Source organism: Periophthalmus magnuspinnatus, chromosome 24 (assembly GCF_009829125.3).
Source record: "Periophthalmus magnuspinnatus isolate fPerMag1 chromosome 24, fPerMag1.2.pri, whole genome shotgun sequence".
NCBI lineage: Eukaryota > Metazoa > Chordata > Actinopteri > Gobiiformes > Gobiidae > Periophthalmus > Periophthalmus magnuspinnatus.
Genome location: NC_047149.1, coordinates 78297 through 101825, shown reverse-complemented (window position 1 = coordinate 101825; position 23529 = coordinate 78297). Strand labels below are relative to the sequence as shown.

The 23529-nt window shown below is 44.6% G+C and overlaps 1 protein-coding gene across 2 annotated transcripts in view; it reads right to left on the bottom strand.

Moving 5' to 3' along the window:
* Positions 1 to 9938: 9938 nt before the first annotated feature.
* LOC117392634 (serine/threonine-protein kinase MRCK beta-like) overlaps positions 9939 to 23529 on the bottom strand; it is a 73929-nt gene continuing 60338 nt past the window's right edge. For both annotated transcript variants that reach the window (XM_033990747.2, XM_055232184.1), the window contains exons 31-38: positions 14813 to 15170; positions 14589 to 14686; positions 14224 to 14302; positions 12849 to 12984; positions 12111 to 12228; positions 11097 to 11202; positions 10912 to 10961; positions 9939 to 10834 (exon numbers count right to left, since the gene is read on the bottom strand). In XM_033990747.2, the coding sequence (XP_033846638.1) occupies positions 10718 to 10834; positions 10912 to 10961; positions 11097 to 11202; positions 12111 to 12228; positions 12849 to 12984; positions 14224 to 14302; positions 14589 to 14686; positions 14813 to 15170 (1062 nt within the window). In that variant the 3' untranslated portion in view covers positions 9939 to 10717. The remainder of the gene's footprint in view (positions 10835 to 10911; positions 10962 to 11096; positions 11203 to 12110; positions 12229 to 12848; positions 12985 to 14223; positions 14303 to 14588; positions 14687 to 14812; positions 15171 to 23529) is intronic.

The following is a 23529-nucleotide window of genomic DNA, read 5'->3' as shown; positions in this document are numbered from 1 at the left end:
AAAATCCAACCAGCCTTTCCACTCATTTTCAAATGTCTCTGTTTCTAATCTTAAAGTATACGTCAATTTCTCCATAACATAAACATCATGCATCACATCAACCCAGTCTTCCATTTTTGGTACCTCTGCCCTTAACCATTTCCTCGTAATACCTTTTTTCCCCGCGACCAACAGGATCCTAAACAATTTAATATTTAAATTATTTTTCAAATTCGCCTCAAGTTTGCCCAAATAGAACACTTCAAAAGTGTAAGGAAGATCAGTATTGAGTATTTTATCTATACATTTCTTTAAATCTGACCAGTAATTCTTTAACGAAGGACATGCCCAAAAAATATGTACATGATTTGCCACCTCTTCACCACACTTTCTCCAACAGCTTGTCTCTCTATACTTTATCTGAGCCGGAGCTCTAAAAAATCTTACTATATTTTTCCAGGCATGCTCTCTCCACATCAAAGATGATGTTGTTTTCCATATATGTTGATTAATCTCATTCCATTCCTCCTCTGTCATATGTATATGTGCTTCAACTTCCCATTTCCTTTTTATATATTGTGTGTCTTCATTTTTTAAGCTTTCTAACCCTATATATATCTTTGCAATCTGTTTTTTATTTAATTTGGACATGTATGCAAGCATAAACAAGTTAGTCACTTCTACATCAACTACATAGTTCTTATTTTTAATGTCATGTTCTAAATAGTGTCTTAACTGTAAGAATCTATAGAAATCTTGGTTTGCCAAACCAAATTGTTCTTTGATCATTTGAAAGCTTTTGCATTTTTTATTTTCCAAAACTTCCCACCACATGCGTGGACCTTCCCAGATTTTAAAGTGCCCGTCACTTCTATTGGGAATAAACTCTGTGTCGTATCCAACCCATCTTAGCAGCTTACATGACATTTTCAGGTTATTCTTTGCAACAATTTCAAACCATACCTTCAGAGAGATTTTAAGCCATGGATTTAATTCCCCACTTAATTGTTTATACAATGTATCATCCCCAATTAATGCCTGGATTGGGATCCCTCGCACTCTACTGTTTTCTATTTCCTTCCACTTAGCAGAATATGAGGGGTTACATAAATTCAACAAAACTTTTAATTGTGCTGCTTGATAATAACTCCTTAAACATGGTAAAGCTAACCCACCCTTGCCTTTGGGCAGCTGTAGTGTTCTATATTTGATTCTTGGCCTGCACCCCTGCCAGATATATCTTGAAATAAATTTGTCCCATTCTATGAATTCCCTATTCAGGATTTCCACTGGTAGATTCTGGAACAAGTACAATAGACGAGGGAGAATATTAATTTTGATTACTTCCACCCTCGATGCAATCGTCCATCCATCCATCCATTTTCTTCCGCTTATCCGGGGCCGGGTCGCGGGGGCAGCAGTCTAAGCAGGGACTCCCAGACTTCCCTCACCCCGGACACGTCCTCCAGCTCCTCCGGTGGGACCCCAAGGCGTTCCCAGGCCAGCCGAGAGACATAGTCCCTCCAGCGTGTCCTGGGTCTTCCCCGGGGCCTCCTCCCGGTGGGACATGCCCAGAACACCTCCCTAGGGAGGCGTCCAGGAGGCATCCTGAGCAGATGCCCGAGCCACCTCAGCTGGTTCCTCTCAACGTGTAGGAGCAGCGGCTCTACTCCGAGCTCCTCCCGTGTGACCGAGCTCCTCACCCTATCCCTAAGGGTGCGCCCGGCCACTCTGCGGAGGAAGCCCATTTCAGCCGCTTGTATCCGCGATCTTGTCCTTTCGGTCATTACCCAAAGCTCATGACCATAGGTGAGGGTAGGAACGTAGATTGACCGGTAAATCGAGAGCTTCGCCTTCCGGCTCAGCTCCTTCTTTACCACAACGGACCGATACAGCGACCACATCACTGCAGACGCTGCACCGATCCGCCTGTCAATCTCACGCTCCATCCTTCCCTCACTCGTGAACAAGACCCCGAGATACTTGAACTCCTCCACTTGGGGCAGAGACTCACCACCCACCCGGAGAGAGCAAACCACCTTTTTCCGGTCGAGAACCATGGCCTCGGATTTGGAGGAGCTGATTCTCATCCCAGCCGCTTCACACTCGGCTGCAAACCGCCCCAGTGCCTGCTGCAGGTCCTGGCTCGAAGAAGCCATCAGGACAACATCATCTGCAAACAGCAGAGATGAAATCCTGTGGTTCCCAAACCAGACCCCCTCCGGCCCCTGGCTGCGCCTAGAAATTCTGTCCATAAATATAATGAACAGAACCGGTGACAAAGGGCAGCCCTGGCGGAGTCCAACATGCACCGGGAACAGGTCTGACTTACTGCCGGCAATGCGAACACAGCTCCTGCTCCGGTCATACAGGGACCGGACAGCCCTTAGCAAAGAGCCCCGGACCCCATACTCCCAGAGCACCCCCCAAAGGACACCACGAGGGACACGGTCGAATGCCTTCTCCAAATCCACAAAACACATGTGGACTGGTTGGGCAAACTCCCATGAACCCTCGAGGACCCGATGAAGAGTATAGAGCTGGTCCAGTGTTCCACGACCAGGACGAAAACCACACTGCTCCTCCTGAATCCGAGGTTCGACTATCGGTCAGATTCTCCTCTCCAGTACCCTGGAATAGACCTTACCGGGAAGGCTGAGGAGTGTGATTCCCCTGTAATTGGAACACACCCTCCGGTCCCCCTTCTTATACAGAGGGACCACCACCCCGGTCTGCCATTCCACAGGTACTGTCCCCGACCGCCACGCGATGCTGCAGAGACGTGTCAGCCAAGACAGTCCCACAACATCCAGAGACTTGAGGTACTCAGGACGGATCTCGTCCACCCCCGGAGCCTTGCCACCGAGGAAGACGTGACAGTGGGATTGAGGAGATCCTCAAAGTATTCCTTCCACCGCCCGACAACATCCCCAGTCGAGGTCAGCAGCTCTCCACCCACACTGTAAACAGTGTTGGTGAAGCACTGCTTCCCCCTCCTGAGGCGCCGGACGGTTTGCCAGAATCTCTTTGAGGCCGTCCGATAGTCCTCCTCCATGGCCTCCCCGAACTCCTCCCAACCCCGAGTTTTTGCCTCTGTGACTGCCCGAGCCGCGGCACGCTTGGCCCGCCGGTACTCATCAGCTGCCTCAGGAGTCCCACGAGCCAACAAGGCTCGATAGGACTCCTTCTTCAGCTTGACGGCATCCCTTACTTCGGGGATTGCCGCTGCGACAAGCACCGCAGACCTTACGACCACAGCTACGAGCAGCTGCATCGACAATAGAGGTGGAGAACATGGCCCACTTGGAGTCCATGTCTCCAACCTCCCCCGGGATCAGGGAGAAGCTCTCCCGGAGGTGGGAGTTGAAGACCCCTCTGACAGAGGGTTCCGCCAGACGTTCCCAGCAGACCCTCACAATATGCTTGGGCCTGCCAGGTCTGTCCGGCTTCCTCCTCCGTCAGCGGATCCAACTCACCACCAGGTGGTGATCAGTTGACAGCTCAGCCCCTCTCTTCACCCGAGTGTCCAAGCGGTCGGAGATCAGATGATACGACAACAAAGTCGATCATCGACCTCCGACCTAGAGTGTCCTGGTGCCACATGCACCGATGGACACCCTTGTGCTCAAACATGGTGTTTGTTATGGACAAACTGTGACTAGCACAGAAATCCAATAACAAAACACCACTCGGGTTCAGATCGGGGAGGCCATTCCTCCCAAAGAGAGCTCAGTTTTGTTCTTGAAACATTTGGTCTGACTCAGCATGTCAGCGAGCCCACCCACAACAGAAGGCACACTCTGGACCTGCTCATCACAAAAGGAGTAAATATTTCAAATGTCAGTGTAGTGGGTGTTACTCTGTCTGATCACCATGTAGACTGCTTAACAGAAGACCCTGTGTCTTTTTTGACATGTCTGTTATTCCCAAACCAGCTGCTGGTCCTGCGGTTGTTCGAAGGAGACACATAAATGACAAAACAGGTGCACTGTTCATGGATATGATGCACTTTGAAAATGCCTCATGTTCTAATGTTGATGATTTGTTGAATTCTGTGACTTCGAGTGTTTTGAATGTTCTGGACACCATTGCCCCGATGAAGGTTAAAATGGTTAAAGATAAGCAGAAAGCTCCATAGAGGAATGATGACTCAGTCAGGGCACAGAAAAGGGAGTGCCGAAGGGCCGAGTGGGAATGGCACAAATAAAAGCTCCAGGTTAATTATAAGATTTACAGAGATGTACATGTACAACCACACTTTATGTAGTACAAGTGAGAGATATTTTTCTGACATTATTGGAAGTTGCAGTAAAAACTCTCATGTCCTGTTTGCAACAGTAAACAGATTAACAAACCCTCCAGCTCCGCTGCCCTTAGAACTAATTTCCACAGTTAAGTGCAATGAGTTTGCAGTGTTCTTTAATGACAAGGTTCAGGGAATTAAAAATGCCATCAATTCTACGACGCAAATAACCCAGCACCCACCTAGACACTTAGAGCTGACTCACTTTGCACCTGTAGCTGACAAAACTGTCCAAGAGATTGTCACCAGTCTGAGTTCATCTACATGCTGCCTCGATGTGTTATCCACTAAATTTCAACTAAGTTCTCAACAGTTTGCTGTCACCACTCGCTTGCATAGTTCACATGTCACTTCAATCTGGAACATTTCCAAGAGCTTTGAAAACTGTGGTTATCAAGCCTCTCCTAAAGAAGAGCCGACCAATCTTAAATCTGCCATTTTTACGCAAAGTCCTTGAAAAAGTTGTTTACCAACAATTTACTAACTTTCTCCAGATGAACAACTCCTTTGATGTTTTCCAATCAGGTTTTAGACCCCACCACAGCACTGAGACTGCTCTTATCAAGATGACAAAAGACATCCGCTTGAACACTGATGCAGGCAAAGTCTCACTCTTGATCCTGTAAGATCTGAGTGCTGCCTTTGACAATGAGATCCTCTTACAGAGAATAGAGGACTGGGAGGGCATCTCTGGTATGACACTAAACTTGTTCAAATCCTAACTAGGAAATGGAGTACTTTGTTGAAATTGGAAAATGTGTCTCAGATAAAATGTCCCTGACCTGTGGGGTGCTCCAGAGGTCAATCCTGTTGTTCAATCTCTACATGCTCCCGTTAGACCAGTTAATACAATAATGTGTCCTACAACAACTATGCAGATGACACTCAGATCTATGCCTCACTGGCAGCAGGTGAATATGGGCAACACTCTGCCACTGCATCTAACAGATCAGTGTGTGGATGCAAAACAATTTTTTCCAGCTAAACTCAGCCAAGACTGAAGTCATCATCTTTGGCCCACAGAAACGTGAAGTGTTAGCAGTCACCTCCAGTCTCTCTCTCTGAAACCTTCATATCAGGCTAGAAATCTAGGGGTAATAATGGACTCAGACTTGAACTTTAACAGCCACGTCACATCAATAATATCTGCAGCTTTTTACCATCCAAAAAACATTGCAAATATCAAAGGTATACTGTCAAAGCCAGACTTGGAGAGACTTATCCATGCATTTGTCTCCAGTCAGTTAGACTACTGTAACGGTCTGCTCAGTGGCACCAAAGTACATCTCTGACATGTTAGTGCCAAATGAACCATCTCACACTCTGAGGACTTCAGGGACTGGCCTCCTGCTGGTGCCCAGAGTCAGGACTAAACATGAGGAATCGGTGTTTCAGTTTTATGCAACTAAAACTCGGAACAGTCTTCCTGAATATGCGAGACAGGCCTCTACTTATTCTTATTCTACTCTTCTGTTTTAATGTTAATTTTATGATGATTATTTGTGATTATTTATATTTTGGTTTGTGTAATTTTAATGTCTTTATTATTCTGTAAAGCACTTTGAATTACTTTTTTGTATGAATTGTGCTATACAAATAAACTTGCCTTGCCTTTTGATTATTTTACAGTGCCCCATTATGATTGGGGCTGCAAAATTTTGTTTGTTGAAGACAGTGAAAAGTTGGTGGGGACAACTGTCTTGCCATACTGAACAAAAAAGCCACTGAGGTCTTACCTGTATTTTCAACCGTGTTGCCATGGCAACATCCAAAATTTCTCATAGAAATACATGGGTTTTGGTTAACTGGGCTGAAAAAAATGTGTTTGTCATAGACCACTGAACTTTTCTGCACACATTCCACACATAATACTAAGCAGAGAAGCCAAAGAAGGCATAGCTGTACTTCCAACCCTGTAGGATTCACAATATCAGAAACAGTCTCATTGGAATTACTGGAGTAGTGTTATATAGATGCAGATTTTTGGGGGAAGGCAATGTAAGCGGGGAGGTGAGGCAGAATTTTTGCAGTGACATGTACCCCGAGGTCGCAAGGAGTGGTGAGGGCCTTTATCGCTATGTGCGGCTTTAATAATAATAATGTTAATAATAATAATGTTATTATTATTATTATTATTATTATTATTATTAGGCCCGGAACAGCCCTCAGGACAAAAGTGTCTCTTCAGATTTGTGTCAGGGCAGTTTGACACAAAAGTGTCTCTCCTCTGTTTTCGCTGTGTCCTGGAGCATAACAGCAGCCTCCAGGTGGAGCCAGGTGAGCTCTGGAGACACACAGAAAGCCTGTCCTAATCCTGTCTCGCCGCTCTGATGTTTTAGTCGTGGATGAGACGGAACATTCTCTCTGGAATGTCGTGTCATATTTGGTGTAGAAAGTCTACAGATTTTACAGTGTAAATCACCAAATAATAAGTGAAAAATTTAAGATAAACATAAGTTTAGAAACTGCTCAGTGTGCCAGTCAGTTATAAGAGCAGCAAACCATGACCACGGCAACCACAGCATCAAGCGGGTGCCATTCATTTCCTAACACTCTTTCTGGTCCAAAATTAAATCAAAATATTTCGTACAAATCTAAACAGTCCTTAAAGGGCCTGCTTTGGCCGGCGAACCCCCACTTTGGGTGCCCCTGTGACGTCTCACCTGTGCCAACTGTGCATTTCAGAGCGGGGCTTGTGAAAGGACCACCCGCATCCTGGTCCAGGTCTCAGAAGTTCTCAAGCTCCAGGATCTAGACCTGATCCAACTCGAACTGGTCTCCGGACATGCCCTGATCTAAGGTACAGGAGGGCATCTGACACACAGGGAGGGCATCTGACATAATCTGACACATGCGGATTAGAGACAGACAAAACTGGGCCCAGCAGTGCCCTGGTTTCCACAGCGATGTAAGGTGTGGCTCGGCTTAGTCCTGGTTTAGTCTTGATTTAGGCCTGATTTAGTCCTGGTTTAGGTCTTTACCTGAAAATTAAATAGTGTCTCTCCTTGTCTTCTCCCTCATTTCCTCCCTTCTTGTCCCCTCCCTCTGTCAGTGGAGTGCATATCTCCAGACTCCTTTTCCTGAAAAGCGGCCAATCAGCTGCCACGATTTGCCAAATCAAAAGCAGTGTGGAAGAGACCTTCATCGCAGAGATCAACCAGTCAGAGTCCTGTGTTCTTCTCCAGGATCAGAGTCAAGTGGCTGGACGACAAAATGGCCACCGCAATGATAGAGCTGAAACGGCGTTAAAAGTGACACAGTATTTCTCCAGTCAATAAATGTAGTAAATGTTCTTTGAAGAGGGGTATTTTACTTTTGTATGATATTAAAGAGGGGGTATTTTACTTCTATGAGGTATTACAGAGGGGGTATTTTACATCTATGGGAAACTAAAGAGGGGTATTTTACTTCTATGGGGTATTAAAGAGGGAGTATTTTACATCTATGAGGTATTAAAGAGGGGATGTTTTACTTCTATGGGGTATTAACTGTTAACACATAACATATTTCAGGAAGCAGAATCCCCGTAAGGCCGCGGGCCCAGATGGTGTCTCTCCTTCCACCCTTAGACACTGTGCTGAGGAACTGGCTCCTGTCTTCACGGACATTTTTAACACCTCCCTGGAGTCATGTCACGTCCCAGCCTGCTTCAAGCTGTCCACCATCGTCTCCGTCCCCGTCCCCAAGAAGCCCAGGATCACTGGACTTAATGACTACAGACCTGTGGCGCTGATGTCTGTAGTCATGAAGTCATTTGAGCGCCTGGTCCTGCACCACCTCAAGTCCCTCACCTCCCCCCTCCTGGACCCTCTGCAGTTTGCCTACAGAGCCAATCGTTCTGTAGACGACGCCATTAACCTGGCCCTTCACTTCATCCTCCAGCATCTGGACTCCCCGGGAACCTATGCCAGGATCCTGTTTGTGGACTTCAGCTCTGCGTTCAACACCATCCTCCCTGCTCTGCTCCAGGACAAGCTCGCTCAGCTCAATGTGCCTGACTCCACCTGCAGGTGGATCACTGACTTCCTGATGGACAGGAGGCAGCGCGTTCGGCTGAGGAAGAATGTCTTGGACACTCGGACTATCAGCACAGGATCTCCACAGAGCTGTGTACTTTCTCCCCTGCTCTTCTCCCTGTACACCAACTGCTGCACCTCCAGCCACGACTCCGTCAAACTGGTTAAGTTTGCAGATGACACCACCCTCATTGGACTCATCTCGGATGGCGATGAGTCTGCCTACAGGAGGGAGGTGGACCGGCTGGTGTCCTGGTGCAGCAGCAACAACCTGGAGCTCAACGCCCAGAAGACAGTGGAGATGATTGTGGACTTCAGGAAAGTCACAGCCCCCCTGCCTCCCCTCACCCTGACGGACTCCCCCATCACCACTGTGGACTCTTTCCACTTCCTGGGCACCTGCATCACCCAGGATCTCAAGTGGGAGCCAACCATCAGCTCCCTCATCAAGAAAGCCCATCACAGGATGTTCTACATGCGGCAGCTGAGGAAACGCAAGCTGCCGGTCCAGATGATGGTGAAGTTTTACACGGCCATCATTGAGTCCATCCTCACCTCCTCCATCACTGTGTGGTTCACTGGGGTCACTGCCAGGGACAGACAGAGACTGCAGTGCATCGTGCACTCTGCTGAGAAGGTGAGTGGCTGCAGCCTTCCATGTCTACAGGACCTGTACGTCTCCAGGACTTAGGGGCGAGCAGGCCGTATAGCAGCTGACACCTCTCACCCTGGACATGGACTATTTGAGCCACTTCCCTCTGGCAGGAGGCTACGGTCCATTGGGACCAGAACCTCTCGTCATAAGAACAGTTTCTTCCCCTCTGCTGTTTGTCTCATGAACACTTTATAATATTTGCACAAAACTGGACACTTTATAACACCGGTCACTTTAATAAGTCATGTTTGCACTGTTGTTCTGATGCTGCTGTTGTATATATTTTCTACCTTTAAGTATTTTATTTTATTTTTAAGCATATCTTTTTTTAACTTCATGCATGCCCTTATTTGTATTTGTATGTATTCAGTGTGTTTTATGTTTTATGTTGCACTTTATCACCAAAATAAGTTCCTAGTTTGTGAACTGTGTTCACAAACGATGGCAATAAAAGGATTCTGATTCTGATTTAGATCACAAGTTTCCTTTCTTCTGAAAATGCTATATTCGCTCAAACAATATATGTTTTATAAGTTTCACTTTAATTTTTGACACTCATCTGAGTCTCCTCTTCATTTGTTCTTTATGCTGAGTCACTCCCCCTTCAGAGCACTATCACAACACAATCAGCTGCATCCCACTAATAAAACTACTGCACGTACATCACGTTTGTCAAGTTGCTCTGTATGGTTTTGTCATGTTTTTGTATATTTATAGAGCAGGATGATGGGTGGGTGATGTAGGCTTGTGGGCGGAGCCTTGTACAGGCTTGTATAGCTAATCATAAGGACGGTTTGAATTGGGCCCAGGAGAGATCGCTCAATTAGTCAAACATCCATGGATGACATCTAAAACCTCTTCAGACATGTTTTTGATGAGGGAACATCATAACATGGGAGAAAGTTTGATTTTGCAGAACAGTCTCTCTTTAAACACTATTCACAGTATGCTCTTGATATGTTTTACAGTGCTCTTTACACAGGTGTGATTTTGACATATTTTTATTCTTAACATTGATAATTACAAAGATCTTTTAAAGTGATTCCACCAAAAACAGTAGTGTCATGTCGTCGTGTTACAGTGTTTTATCCAAATAAAGTGTTCCCGATCCTCAGCAGCACAAATAAAACCATAAAATCAACATAAAGTCATAAAACCTCTCATTTTTTTACACATACATTGGCAGCCATTTTGTAGCGGTGGTTTTGATGGCAGAAAATGTCTGCCGTGCATTTCCCCTTGTGCTATGTAAAACGTAAAAGTAAAGTATTTGTTTTTAAAGATAAAGTTATTTGCACAGGTTCCTTCAGCAGCTTCAAATTGTTTAAAATTATAAACTTGATACAATAGTAAATATTTAAGAGAAAATGTTAAGAAGCCAGAGTGATTCTCTAGTGTCATGTTAAGAGTGTTTTTCAGAGCACACATTGGACCCAAGACTGAATCAGGTCTGAACCAGGACTAATGCGTTTCTGAACCTGGTGTAAACCAGGACCCAAAGCAGGTCTGAACCAGGTGTCAACCATGGCTAACCAGGTCTGAACCAGTACTAAAGCAAGTCTGAACCAGGACTGTAGTCCTGCAGACTAGTTATAAATCCTTGTCCAGACTCCAGTCGTGCTTGTGGTGCAGACAGTGTCTGAACTAGGTGTAGTGGGCCCTGATTCAGAGTCAGGTTTAGATCCGATTTAGGCCCGATTTAGACCCAGTTTAGGTCTGGTTCAGCTCCAGTTCAGCTCCGGTTCAGACCTGGTTCAGACCCGCTCAGCTGAAGTGGGTCTGGTTAAGATCAAGCTCGAGCTCAGGGGTTTGGTGGGCGGAGCTGGGGGAGTTAGGGGAAGGTGGGCTGCTGTTGGATGAGAGTTTGACAGAGTCCGAATCCTGAAACAAAGAACCGTTAGAGTCAGATCAGACTTTAGACCTATGATAATCTGGTTACAATCCTCAGGAAGTCCCACCTCCAGATCTGGGTCCAATTCCAGCCGAGAAGAAACTCCACCTCCGAAATCTAAACCAATCACAGGACAGGACAGGTGAGGGACACCTTTTTATGGTCATGCAGGCTCTGGGTTAGACAGCCATTCTGTGCAAATGGCAGCATTGCTGGTGTAGGTATGGTGTTGATGGGTGGTGGTGCTCTAACCTGAGGCCGTTCTGGTGATGTGGCTCTTGCTGCGCTGCTGGTGTCTGGAAATACTGGACAACGGTCTGGAGCGATTCACAGGCTCCTGCTCCTGAGGAGACACGCTCTGGAACACACAGAATAAATAGTAAATAACCTCCATCCAACACCGACCCACTACCACCACCAATCAGACCCTGAAGAGATGCAAGAGTGTTAGTGTTTTTGTCCCATGTTGTGGTCACATGTCTGTAACTGTTTTAAATGTTTTTGTCACGTGTTCAGTGGTCACATGTGTGTAACTGTTTTACACATGTTTGTCTTGTGCTCTGTGGTCACACGTGTGTAACCGTTTTAAGCATATTTGTCCGTATTCTATAACACAGGACAAATACACAAGACAGTTTGATCCAACCATCCTCAAAAATGAGCTTTGTCCAGAGTACAGTTACTACACTTCAGTGCCAGAGTATCTGGGCATGCTCAGTGTGAACAATGGTTATGACCACCAAGCCCCCTCGCCACCATAGACTGCATATATAAATGGACACAGCTAACGCACTTCCAAATCGGGAGTGTGCATGCCCGCGCATCCGTTCTAATTCTCTTCACACTGGAAAACTGTTGCCTCTCTCTCCATAACTGCTCCAGTCACACTCGTCAATTTGATCTTAAAATATTGGTTTTATCCTGCTCATCCTGGAGTTTTTATTTGAATATTTTGTCCTGAAATAAAGATATGAACATTAATAATTTCCCTGATGTCACTTCCGCTAGTTTCCGCAAGAGGTTTGATTTAGAATTCTTAAACGCCCACCGGATTGGCTCTTTGGTTGCTATGACACTCGGAATTCCACGGAGCACGGAACTGTGCTCCAGATTATCCCCTATAACTGCTAGCCTTGATTAGCTTAATTTGGAGCCAAATGCCATAGGTGACATCACACTCACTGAGTCCACTTCTTTATACAGTCTATTCTCTCCACAGTGAGGCCCTCCCCCGCTCCCCTTCACCACAGACACCTCCCTTCTCACCATAGGTAGGTCTCGGAGGATCTGCATGCCATCCCCTGGTCCCATGTGTGAGATGTGGTTAAAGTTTGTTGGTCCTGAGATCATTTTAGACCGAAGCTCCGGGTCCCTCAGCATCTCCCTGAAACACAGAAACAACAGAGGAGTTTAACCAGCCACAACAACATGTTTAACATGCAAATGACACACTTAACATACACAAACAACACTCAACTCTATGCCAGAGCTGAGCTGCTTTGAGCTTGGAGGTATACTCGTTGTCCGTCATTAATGTATAAGACTGTATGTGGTTCTGTCTGTGCTCCTGGTGCAGAGCTGAAGGCCAATGACCACTGACCCTATGTGACTGACCACAAACTATGGGACTGATCACAGACTGTAAGAGACCATAGACTGTATAGGACTGACCATGGACCATATGGGGCTGACTTAAGCTCATTTTTAAAAAACAAAAAGAATCCTCTGAACTGTCTGTCTCTTTTTATAATCATTTGAACTGTTTCTGTTTTAGTGCAAATGTGAAAATGTTTCTTCATGATGTTTCACCAATAGGTCAACACTGAAACATCTCAGTGGGGTTTTCACTTGCTTAAATAAAAGCACATGAAAAAATTATAAAAAAATAACTTTACATAAATTAGTTTATGAGTATTAAAAGTATCTGTAATATTTTTACCTTCTCTCCTCTTCGGGGAGTTTAAACAGTTGTAGCAGTATTAGCAGTATTTATAGCACTTGTACCTTCTCTGTTGCTGCCGTTCCTCTTCAGGGAGTTTAAACAGAAACTTTCTTTTGCTTCGGGTTCGGACCATCAACTTCCTGCTGCTCTCTGTCACCCCTGGCAAGGCCAGTTCCCCCTCTCCCCAGGTGCCTCCCTCTGCAATACACACAGGTTGCCCCAGGGTTGCACAAGTTATTTCATAAGGCCTAGACAGTGAGTTCTGTTGCCATGGCATCTTATGAGTGGAACAAGAGCAAAACTGTGATGTGAAATAAAGGAAAAACACAAAGAGAAAAGTCCCTGATTTTAGAGAGTTTAAAGTGACAGATATTTGGTGTGTTTGTGTGCTCTTAATGCAGAACTCTATGTCTGTGTCCGGGACTCTGTGTCCGGGACTCTGTGTCCGGGACTCTGTGTCCGGGACTCTGTGTCCGGGACTCTGTGTCCGGGACTCTGTGTCCGGGACTCTGTGTCCGGGACTCTGTGTCCGGGACTCTGTGTCCGGGACTCTGTGTCCGGGACTCTGTGTCCGGGACTCTGTGTCAGGGACTCTGTGTCAGGGACTCTGTGTCCGGGACTCTGTGTCCGGGACTCTGTGTCAGGGACTCTGTGTCAGGGACTCTGTGTCAGGGACTCTGTGTCAGGGACTCTGTGTCAGGGACTCTGTGTCAGGGACTCTGTGTCAGGGACTCTGTGTCAGGGACTCTGTGTCAGGGACTCTGTGTCAGGGACTCTGTCCGTGTCTGACTGTGTCTGGACTCAAAAATGGGCGTGGCTGAATAATGTGAGTTTGGTGTGCTTTTGGTGGAACATGAGTTTGGTAGAACGTGAGTTTGGTGGACTGTCAATTTAGTAGAATGTGATCTTGGTGGAACATAATCTGGTAGAATGTGGGTTTGGTAAAATGTGAGCTGGGTAGGACAGGAGTTTGGTAAAACGTGAGTTTGGGGGAATCTGAGTTTGATGGAACATGAGTTTGGTAGGACATGAAACATGAGTTTGGTAGAACGTGAGTTTGATGGAACATGAGTTTGGTAGGACATAAAATGTGAGTTTGGGGGAACATGAAATGGATAGAATGTAAGCTTGATAGAGAGTGAGTTTGGTGGAATGTGAGTTTGAAACGTGGGTGTGAAAAAATGTGAGTTTGGTAGACTGTGAGTTTATTAGAATGTGATTGTGGTAGAATGTCAGTTTGGTAGACCATGACTTTGGGGAAAGTCAATTTGCTGCAGCGTGATTTGTGTAGAACGTGAGTTTGGTAAAAGGTGAGTTTGCTGATTTTGTGGAACTCCTCCTCCCCAGGGTCCTCCTCCCTCTCCTCAGATGCATCCTCTGTTCTCCCTCTTCCCAAACACTTCCTCTGCCCCACTCTCCCCAGACCCCTCTTCTCACCTGTTTTCTGGAGGTAGATGAGTCTTGGAGGATCAGAGCTGAGCAAGTTCAACGATCCATCAGAGTTCAAGGGACGCAACTGTACAAAATACACTTTAGAACTGGGTTAAATCAGGGTTAAACCAGGACTAAACCAGGTCTAACCCAGGAGTAACTAAGAGCTAAACCAGGTCTAAAACAAGTCTAACCCAGGACTAAAACAGGACTAAACCAGGAGTAACCCAGGTCTAAACCAGGTTTAAACCAGGAATAAATCAGGACTAAACCAGGTCTAAACCAGGACTACGCCAAGACTAAATCAAGACTAAACCAGATCTAAACCAGGACTAAACCAGGACTAAACCAGGACTAAATGAGGTCAGTACCCTTCTGATGGGGAGGGTCTGGAGCCACTCTGAACTCTGGAGGTCATAGATGTTGACTCCGTAGTCTGAGTAAACTGTGAGGTGAGTCGCACTGGAACCTGAGGAGAGACAGATGTGTTAGATGGCTTCCCTGTGTGCCAGAAGCTGTCCCTCTCTGTATCAGATGCCCTCCCTCTCTGTGGCAGATGCCTTCTTTGAATGTCAGACGCCCTTCCCCGACTCACTGAAGGCCGTAGGGATCCCGGCCCACATGAGCTCTCTGGTCCTGGCTCTTCTGCCCTGGTGGTCCACATAGACCCCAGTTTGGCTGAAGCAAAGGAGGATCTCATTGGAGCGGCTCAGTGGAGCGGCGTGCAGGGCATCCAAAGGTGTTTGTGACAGGAAGACTAGACTTGGGTCCTGGGGCCAGACCAGAGACACTGGACTGGACTCTCCCTGAAGAGCCAGGAGAGCAAACCCTCCAGGAAAACCCACACAGATCCGGTCCAAAACCATTCCTAACCACTGCACTGGTCCTGGAGCCTGTACCTCCCACATTCTCCGATAGAATGGCTTAGAACGGGTCAGCTCGAAGCACTGCACCTGAGGAAATGAAACCAGAGACCAGAGTTAGACCAGAGACCAGACAAGAAACCAGTCCAGAGAACAGAGACCAGAGTAAGACCACACCAGAGGCCACAGACCAGCAACCAGAGATCAAAGTTAGAAAAAAAACAAGGAACAAAATGAATTGGAACAGAAAATAAAACAATTGGAAACCATAAATGCAAACAACCCCACAGAAAAAATACAAGACAGACTAAAGCAGGATAAATACAAGTTGAACCATAATATTATTATTAGTAAAACCAAATTTATAATACACAGACTATGACAAGAGCATTTCCACTACAATAATCAGCCAGGCAAATATCTAGCAAATCAAATAAAGCAAAATAAAGAAAAGGCAATAACTGTTATTATTAAGGATAAGTCCTTAGGAAAGCCAACACAGTACATCAGAAGAAATAAACCACATATTCAAGGACTTTTATACATCCTTATACTCATCAGACAAAATACTTGAACAATTTGTAATAATAATGTAATAATAATAATTAATAATGTAAACTGGTCTTCTATGAACACTACAAAAAATTTGGCTTTGGGAAATCCTTTATTAACTGGATATGTATCTTGCATACTTCAGTTACCACTACAGTATTGACTAACAGACTGACAACCATTCACACTATAGAGGAACCAGACAGGGATGTCTACTCTCTCCAACGTTATTCACTATATTTATTGAACCACTTGCAACAGCCATCCATCAAAACCCAACCAATACAAGCATTCAGACACCCACTCATCACCATAAAATTAGCTTATACGCAGATGATATATTACTGTATTACTGTACTTGCAGCAACCATACACATGGCAAGGCAAGGCAAGTATAGCACAATTTGTACACAAAGTAATTCAAAGTGCTTTACAGAACAAGGATGACATTAAAATCACACAAATCAAAACATAAATAATCACAAATAATCATCATAAAATTAACATTAAAACAGAAGAGTCCAGAATTAAAAACCTTTCAGCTGTATGCACAGCTAAACAGAACTGTTTTGAGGCTGGATTTAAACATTGTCAAAGTAGAGTCCAGTCTCATATCTTCAGGAAGACTGTTCCATGCTGATTCCCCATGTTTAGTCCTGACTCTGAGGACTTTAGGGACAGGCCTCCTGCTGGTGCCCAGAGTGGTTCATATGGCACTAACATGTCAGAGATGTACTGTGGTGCTGATCCATGAAGAGACTTGTACACAAGTAGAGCTGCTTTAAAGTCTATTCTTTGAGCTACAGGAAGCCAGTGCAGAGACCTGAGCACAGGACTTATGTGCTCATACTTCCTGGTTCTAGTCAGGACCCGAGCAGCAGCGTTCTGGATGTACTGCAGCTGTGTTAAGGCTCGTTTGGAGAGGCCAGTGAGCAGAACGTTACAGTAGTCTAACCTACTGGAGACAAATGCCAAATGTGAAATTGTGCTGCCATGTGCTGCCTGCCGGCCTCATCTGTTCTGTGTTATGTCTGTAGATTTTGTCTGTCTTTGTCAGTGTTTTATTAATTGCCTGCTTACCTGCACTAACTTTTAGAACATTTTACTAATAACCAAACTAACTATTTATACAAACTTTGTATTTTATGTGTGGTGGCATTTTACATCTTGCCATAGGGACTGCAGTTGGAAACTAGCTGTATAGCTAATACTGGCACATTTACAGAAATGTTGATTAATGTGCATTGTCCCTATTCAAATAAACTAAAAAAAAAACAAAACAAAAAAACATGGATAAGTCTCTAAGTCTGGCTTTGACAGTATGCCTTTGATTTTTGCAATGTCTTTAGGAGGTAAAAAGATGCAGATGTTACTGATTTGATGTGGCTGTTAAAGTTCGAGTCTGAGTCCCTAGATTTCTAGCCTGACTTGAAGGTTTTAAAGAAAGAGAGACCCCTGGGGCACCCCACAGGTCAAGGACATTTTATCTGAGACACATTTTACAATTTCAACAAACAATTCCCTGTTTTCTAGATAGGACTTGAACCAGTTTAGTGCCGTACCAGAGATGCCCACTCAGTCCTCTAGTCTCTGTAAGAGGATCCCATGATCGACAGTGTCAAAGGCAGCACTAAGATCTAAAAGGATCAAGACTGAGACTTTGTCTGTATCAGTGTTCAAGCGAATGTCATTTGTCACCTTGGTAAGAGCAGTCTCAGTGCTGTAGTGGGGTCTAAAACCTGACTGGAAAACATCAAAGGAGTTGTTCATTTGGAGAAAGTGAATAAGCTGTTGGTAAGCAGCTTTTTCAAGGACTTTGCCTAGAAACAGCAGATTTGAGATTGGTTGGTAATTGTTCAATATGGTGGCATCAAGACTGCTCTTCTTTAGGAGAGGCTTGATAACCGCAGTTTTTGAAGTTCTTGGGAATATTCTAGATTGAAGCGACATGTGACACCATGCAAGCGAGTGGTGACAGCAAACTATTGACCAGACTTTAGAAATTTAGTGGGTAACACATTGAGGCAGCATGTAGAAGAACTCAGATTGGTGACAATCTCTTGGACAGTTTTGTTAGTTACAGGTGCAAAGTGAGTCAGCTCTAAGTGTCTAGGTGGGTTCTGGGTGTCCTTGTCAACTGCACTTAGATTTGGAAATTTGTTCTAACGGCAGCGGAGCTAGGGTTCCTGTGTCCTGTTTACTGTTGCAAACAGGACACAAGAGTTGTTACTAAAACTTCCAATAATGTCAGAAAAATACCTCCCTTTTTCTACATAATCTGTGGTTGTACATGTGCATCTTTTCTCGGTAAATCTCATAATGAACCTGGAGCTTTGACTTGGGCCATTCCCGCTCGGCCCTCTAGCACACTTTTCTGTGCCCTGACCGAGTCATCATTCCTCCATGGCACTTTCTGCTTATCTTTAACCATTTTAACCTTCATTGGGGCAATGGTGTCCAGAACATTCAAAACACTCAAAGTCACAGAGTTCAACAAATTATCAACATGAGAACATGAGGCATTCTCAAAGTGTATCATTTCCATGATCAATGCACCTGTGTTATCATTTATGTGTCTCCTTTGAACAACTGCAGGACCAGCCGCTGGTTTGGGAATAACAGACAGGACAAAAAAGACACAGGAACTTCTGTTAATCAGTATACGTGGTGATCAGACAGAGTAACATCCACTACACTGACATTTGAAATATTTACTCCTTTTGTAATGAGCAGGTCCAGAGTGTGTCCTCTGCTGTGGGTGGGCTTGCTGACATGCTGAGTCAGACCAAATGTTTCAAGGACAAAACTGAGCTCTTTACCATTTCTGTCAAACACATTATCCACATGTACATTAAAATCACCTGTAATGACTAAACCATCAAAGTCTGTGCATACGACTGAAAGCATTTCAGTAAAATCATCAATAAAGCTCAGACAGTACTGGGGAGGTTTGTATATGACTACTTAGACTATGGAGGGGGGTTGTTTTAGCTCCATTTTAAAGGAAACATAATCAAAAGATGAAAACACCCCAAATGACAACCTGTGAGTGACCAAATCATCTCAACGCAGAGTCAAATTTGAAGTTGGGTGGAGTTGATTCCACTAGAATTGCATTACCTGTGTTTTTGTCAAGCCATGTTTTGGTTAAAAAACATAAAATTAATATTAAAAGAAGAGATGAAAATTATTAATTAAAAATGACTTGTTACCTAAAGATCTGACATTGAGCACAGCAAGTTTCAGATTAGTTTCAGTAGGGCTGGATGTTATCGTCTTACAGGGAATGTGAAATAAATGTCTCTGATTGGACAACCTAACTGTCCTTCTGTTGATCAGTCTATGTGGTGTAACTGCATATATAGCTCCATCACAGGGCCTCAATATGCTATTATTTTTTATCATGACTGTATGTCCTGAGACAGCAGAGGCCCTGTGTGTCCTAGCGCTTGCTGCTAACAGCTCTGGGGAAAGGCAGAGAAGGGCGAGGAGGGGGGAGTTTGGGTGAGGGACCAGGTGAGGGCTGAGGAGGTGGAGCAGGAGGAGTTTGGGTGAGGGACCAGGTGAGGGCCGAGTAGGTGAAGCAGGGAGAGTTTGGGTGAAAGAAAAGTGGGCACAGGTGGGTACAGGAAAGAGTTCATCATAGTTGATGCCAGAACTCGCACTATATTAGGTGTGCGGGAAACCATCTTAATTCCTGATCTGATGAGGTTTTCTAGATGGTTGGGAAGGGCCATGGGTGAAGGTGGGGAGGAAAAGGAGAGTGAGGAGTCCCTAGAAGGAGTAGATGTAGCAAAGGGGACCCAGGAGTGGACTGTGGGCAGGGGAGGGGATGGGGATGCTGCTAGGACTGAAACCTTTGTTGGCGCTGTCACAGAGAGGCCAGGTTCAACCCCTGTAACGAGGGCCCTGGAGGAAGTGACGCTGGAGATGGATCCTTCACTTGGAGAGGTGGTGGTGCTGCTGACTTGTTCTCTGGGGGAGGTGCTGGTGCTGCTGAATCCCTTGCTGGGGGAGATGGTTGTGGTGCTGGTGGTGAATGTGGTAGTTGTGATGCTGCTGGTGCAGCAGGGATGCTTCTCTCATTCTTCTTTTCTCTCACTGGGCCAGGACCCTGTCCAGGCCAGTGCCTCAGAGCGTGGAGGAGGTTATCTGTCAGCACTCTCACTCCACCTCTGCATTTCCCTTGAACAGGTCCTCTTGTTTTTAAAATGGATCAAAGTTCTCAATGTAGTGCAGTCCTCCTTGCTACACAAACAGACATGTGTTCAGCTGAAACAGCCGGGTAAATTTGTTCATCTTCCTTCTGTCTATGCTAGGAAGAGGTCCACTGATGAAAGTCTTAACCTCCACTTTATCAAGATCCTCGAATAATTTAATGAAATTCTTTTTCAAGATTTTCAGTCTAATTCAGTCTGAGTCAACTGCACCCACATGCACAATCAGCTGTTTAACTCCTTGGTATGACAAAACATTTGGCAGGAGTTTTGTGATCTCAGAAACAATGTGACTGGGAAAGAGCAAGTTTGGATTGCTTTGTGGCTCACATCTCTGACAGCACCGTCTCCTAATAGCAGCGTATCTCTGACCTTGACGTTTGGCACAGATCGCATGTCTGCCGCTGCTATTTTGCCAACTTCATTGCCCTTGTTTCGTGACAAAAATCCATTTTGTTTGTATGTTAACATCAGCATCAGTCTGTGTCAGTGGTAAAAATCTGTTTGTAAGATGTATTTTGGGTGATTTATATTAGAATTCTCTTATCAATTGTTGCGTTGGCTTGGCCTTCTTGTCTTTAGAACGTTTTGGAAAAGACACTGTATCACTCAGGTTTAAGTTGAAAGTAGCAGTTTTTTCACCCTCTTCTCTAAAGGTAACTATGGGTTGCTTAGAAGTCACACGGAGCGTCCGATGAAGTACTTTTTCAGATTCTAAAACAAATATCCGTGCTTGTAGCTCATTAATTTGTTGTTGATAGTTCTGACAGTATTCGCAGAAAGAATTCTTTTGGTTTCTTTCCCCGCTGGCTTGTCAGAAATTTAGTTAAAACATATTTTAAAAGTCTTGGTTTACTTAAAAGAAAATCATAAATAAACAAATCTTCCAGCAATGTAAGAGGTAAAATGATTACAAAGAAAGTAAGGAAGGAAGCAGCAAGAGCAAGCAAGGTTTTCCCATCACTGACAGAAACCATCAAACTAATCAAAAACAATTCTCAAACATCTCAGACTACTTAATTAACCTTCACAAATCGACCATCCTACCTCTACAGACCAATAGCTGGGATGCGGCAGTCCATACCCTCCCATACCCATATGTACAAATCACTTGCCTTGGCATCAGGATCTCCGGTCAGGGCTGTTCAGTCTTAACTACATCCCCTTCAGTTACAGATAGCCTCCAACTTTTGATGAATCTTCCACTGTCCCTCATTGGCTAAATAGCAACACTTAAAATGTCAATTCTCCCTAAAATAAATGATCTCCTCTCCATGATCCCAACTCCTTCAACCTCAAATTGGTTCCAATCCCTCGACTCAGTTTCTTCCCCTCTGCTGTTTGTCTCATGAACACTTTATAATATCTGCACTAAACTGGACACTTTATAACACCGGTCACTTTAATAAGCCACTTTGCACTGTTGTTCTGATGCTGCTATTGTACATATTTTTTCCCTTTAAGTATTTCATTAGATTTTTTTTAAGCATATCTTTTTAACTTTGTGCATGCCCTTATTTGTATTTGTATTTGTATTTATTCAGTGTGTTTATGTTGCACTTTTTCACCGTATCAAGTTTCTAGTTTGTGAACTGTGTTCACAGACTATGGCAATAAAAGTCTTCTGATTCTGATTCTGACTCTATAATATCAACATTCTACTGGCAAATAAACCTTCCAGAATAAAACTATCCATGCTACAAAAACTTAAATCACAAGGTGGACTTGGAGCGCCAAACTTTTTCACTACTCTAGCAATGCAACTGCAATATATTTTCAAATGGACTTACCCTCACATAGGGGATAACATCTGGTCCGATATTGAACTGGCAATTTGTGGCGACATCCCAATAACCAACCTCCCATTCCAAGGCCATACAATCAAACATCACCCATGCTTTACATTTTTAATAATATCTTCGGCTCTGACAGCCTGATGGAAATTTCATAAAATTACTAACACCACCATAGCACCATCCAACTTCACACCTACCTGGAACAATACAGACCTTCTACAAGACAAGAAAGCCATATACATGGGAAGAGAAAGGAATCATACATCTGCAGCATATACAGTGACTTGCAAAAGCATTTATCCCCCTGGAACTTTTTCAAATTTTATCAAGTTACAACCACAAATTTAAATATTTTTTTAATTTGCATTTTATGTGAATAAATAACACAAATTGGTACATAATAGTGAAGAAGAAAGAAAATTATACGTCATTTCCAGATTTAAAAAAACAAAAAAAAAACAAAACTGAAAAGTGCAGCATCCAAAAGTATTCAGTGGGACCGCCTTTTGCTGCAATTACATCTGCAAATCTTTTGGGGTATGTCTCCACCAGCTTTGCACAGGCTGAAAATTTTTGCCCATTCTTCCTGGCAAAATAGTTAAAGCTCTATCAGATTTGATAGAAACTGTTTGTGAACTGCAGTTTTCAGATCTTGCCACAGATTCACAAATGGATTTAGGTCTGGATTTTGACTGGGACATTCTAACACATGAATATGTTTGCTTTAAACCATTCCATTGTCACTTTTATGTTTAGGACCGTTGTCCTGCTGGAAGGTGAATCTCTGCCCCAGTCTGAAGTCTTCAGACTCAAGCAGGTTTTCTTCCAAGATTGCCCTGCATTTAGCTCCATCCATCTTCTCATCAACTCTGACCAGCTTTCCTGTTCCAGCCTAGGAAAAGCACCACCACCACATGATGTTGCCCCCACAGTATTTGACTGTGGGGATGGTGTGTTCAGAGTGATGTGCAGTGTTAGTTTTCCTCCACACGTAGCATTTTGCTTTTAGGCAAAAAAGTTTGATTTTGGTCTCATCAGACCAGAGCACCTTCTGCCACATATTTGCTGTGTCCTCTAAATGACTTCTAGCGAACTTTAAAAGAAACTTCTTATGGATGGTTTTCAACAATGGCTTTCTTCTTGCCAATCTTCCATAAAGACCAGATTTGTGTAGTGCACGACTAATGGTTGTCCTGTGAACAAATTCCCCCCACTTGAGCTGTGGATCTCTGTAGCTCTTCCAGAGTCACCATGGGCCTCCTGGCTGCATCTCTGACGAGTGCTCTGCTTGTTCTGTCGTAACGGGTGAGTGTAGCGGACCAAAGGATGCAGACTCGGGGAATATTTACAGGATTTATTGTAGAAAATGACAATGTACAACCAGTGGGTGATCCGGAGGTGAGCAGGTGAGCAGGTGAGCAGGAACACAGGAAACACAAGGACCGAGGACATGAAGGGACGACAGGAAGACAGGCAGACCAGACGGGCGTAGGGCAGAGCAGGCAGGAGACATCCAGGGCCGGAACACAATGGGAACACGGAACACGGAACGCAGGAACAGACAGGAATGCAGAGACACGACAGGGATGAAGTGAACACGACAATGATCTCGCGCTGAGTCTCTTCTCCCAGCTCCTTTTATCCACAGCAGGTGTGTTGATTGCGCTGATGGGCTGCAGGTGTGTGCAGGAGGAGCCAGGAGCCCAGCCCAGATCTGGCAGGTGAGGGAGGGAAAGAGCAGGACAGGAGTAAAACCAGGAGCGGACAGTGGGGATCATGACATTGTTCGTTCTGTAAGTTTTGGTGGAGAGCCTGGCTGGCTTGCAGTTATGCCATACTCTTTCCATTTCTGGATGATGGATTGAACAGTGCTACTTTTTAGAT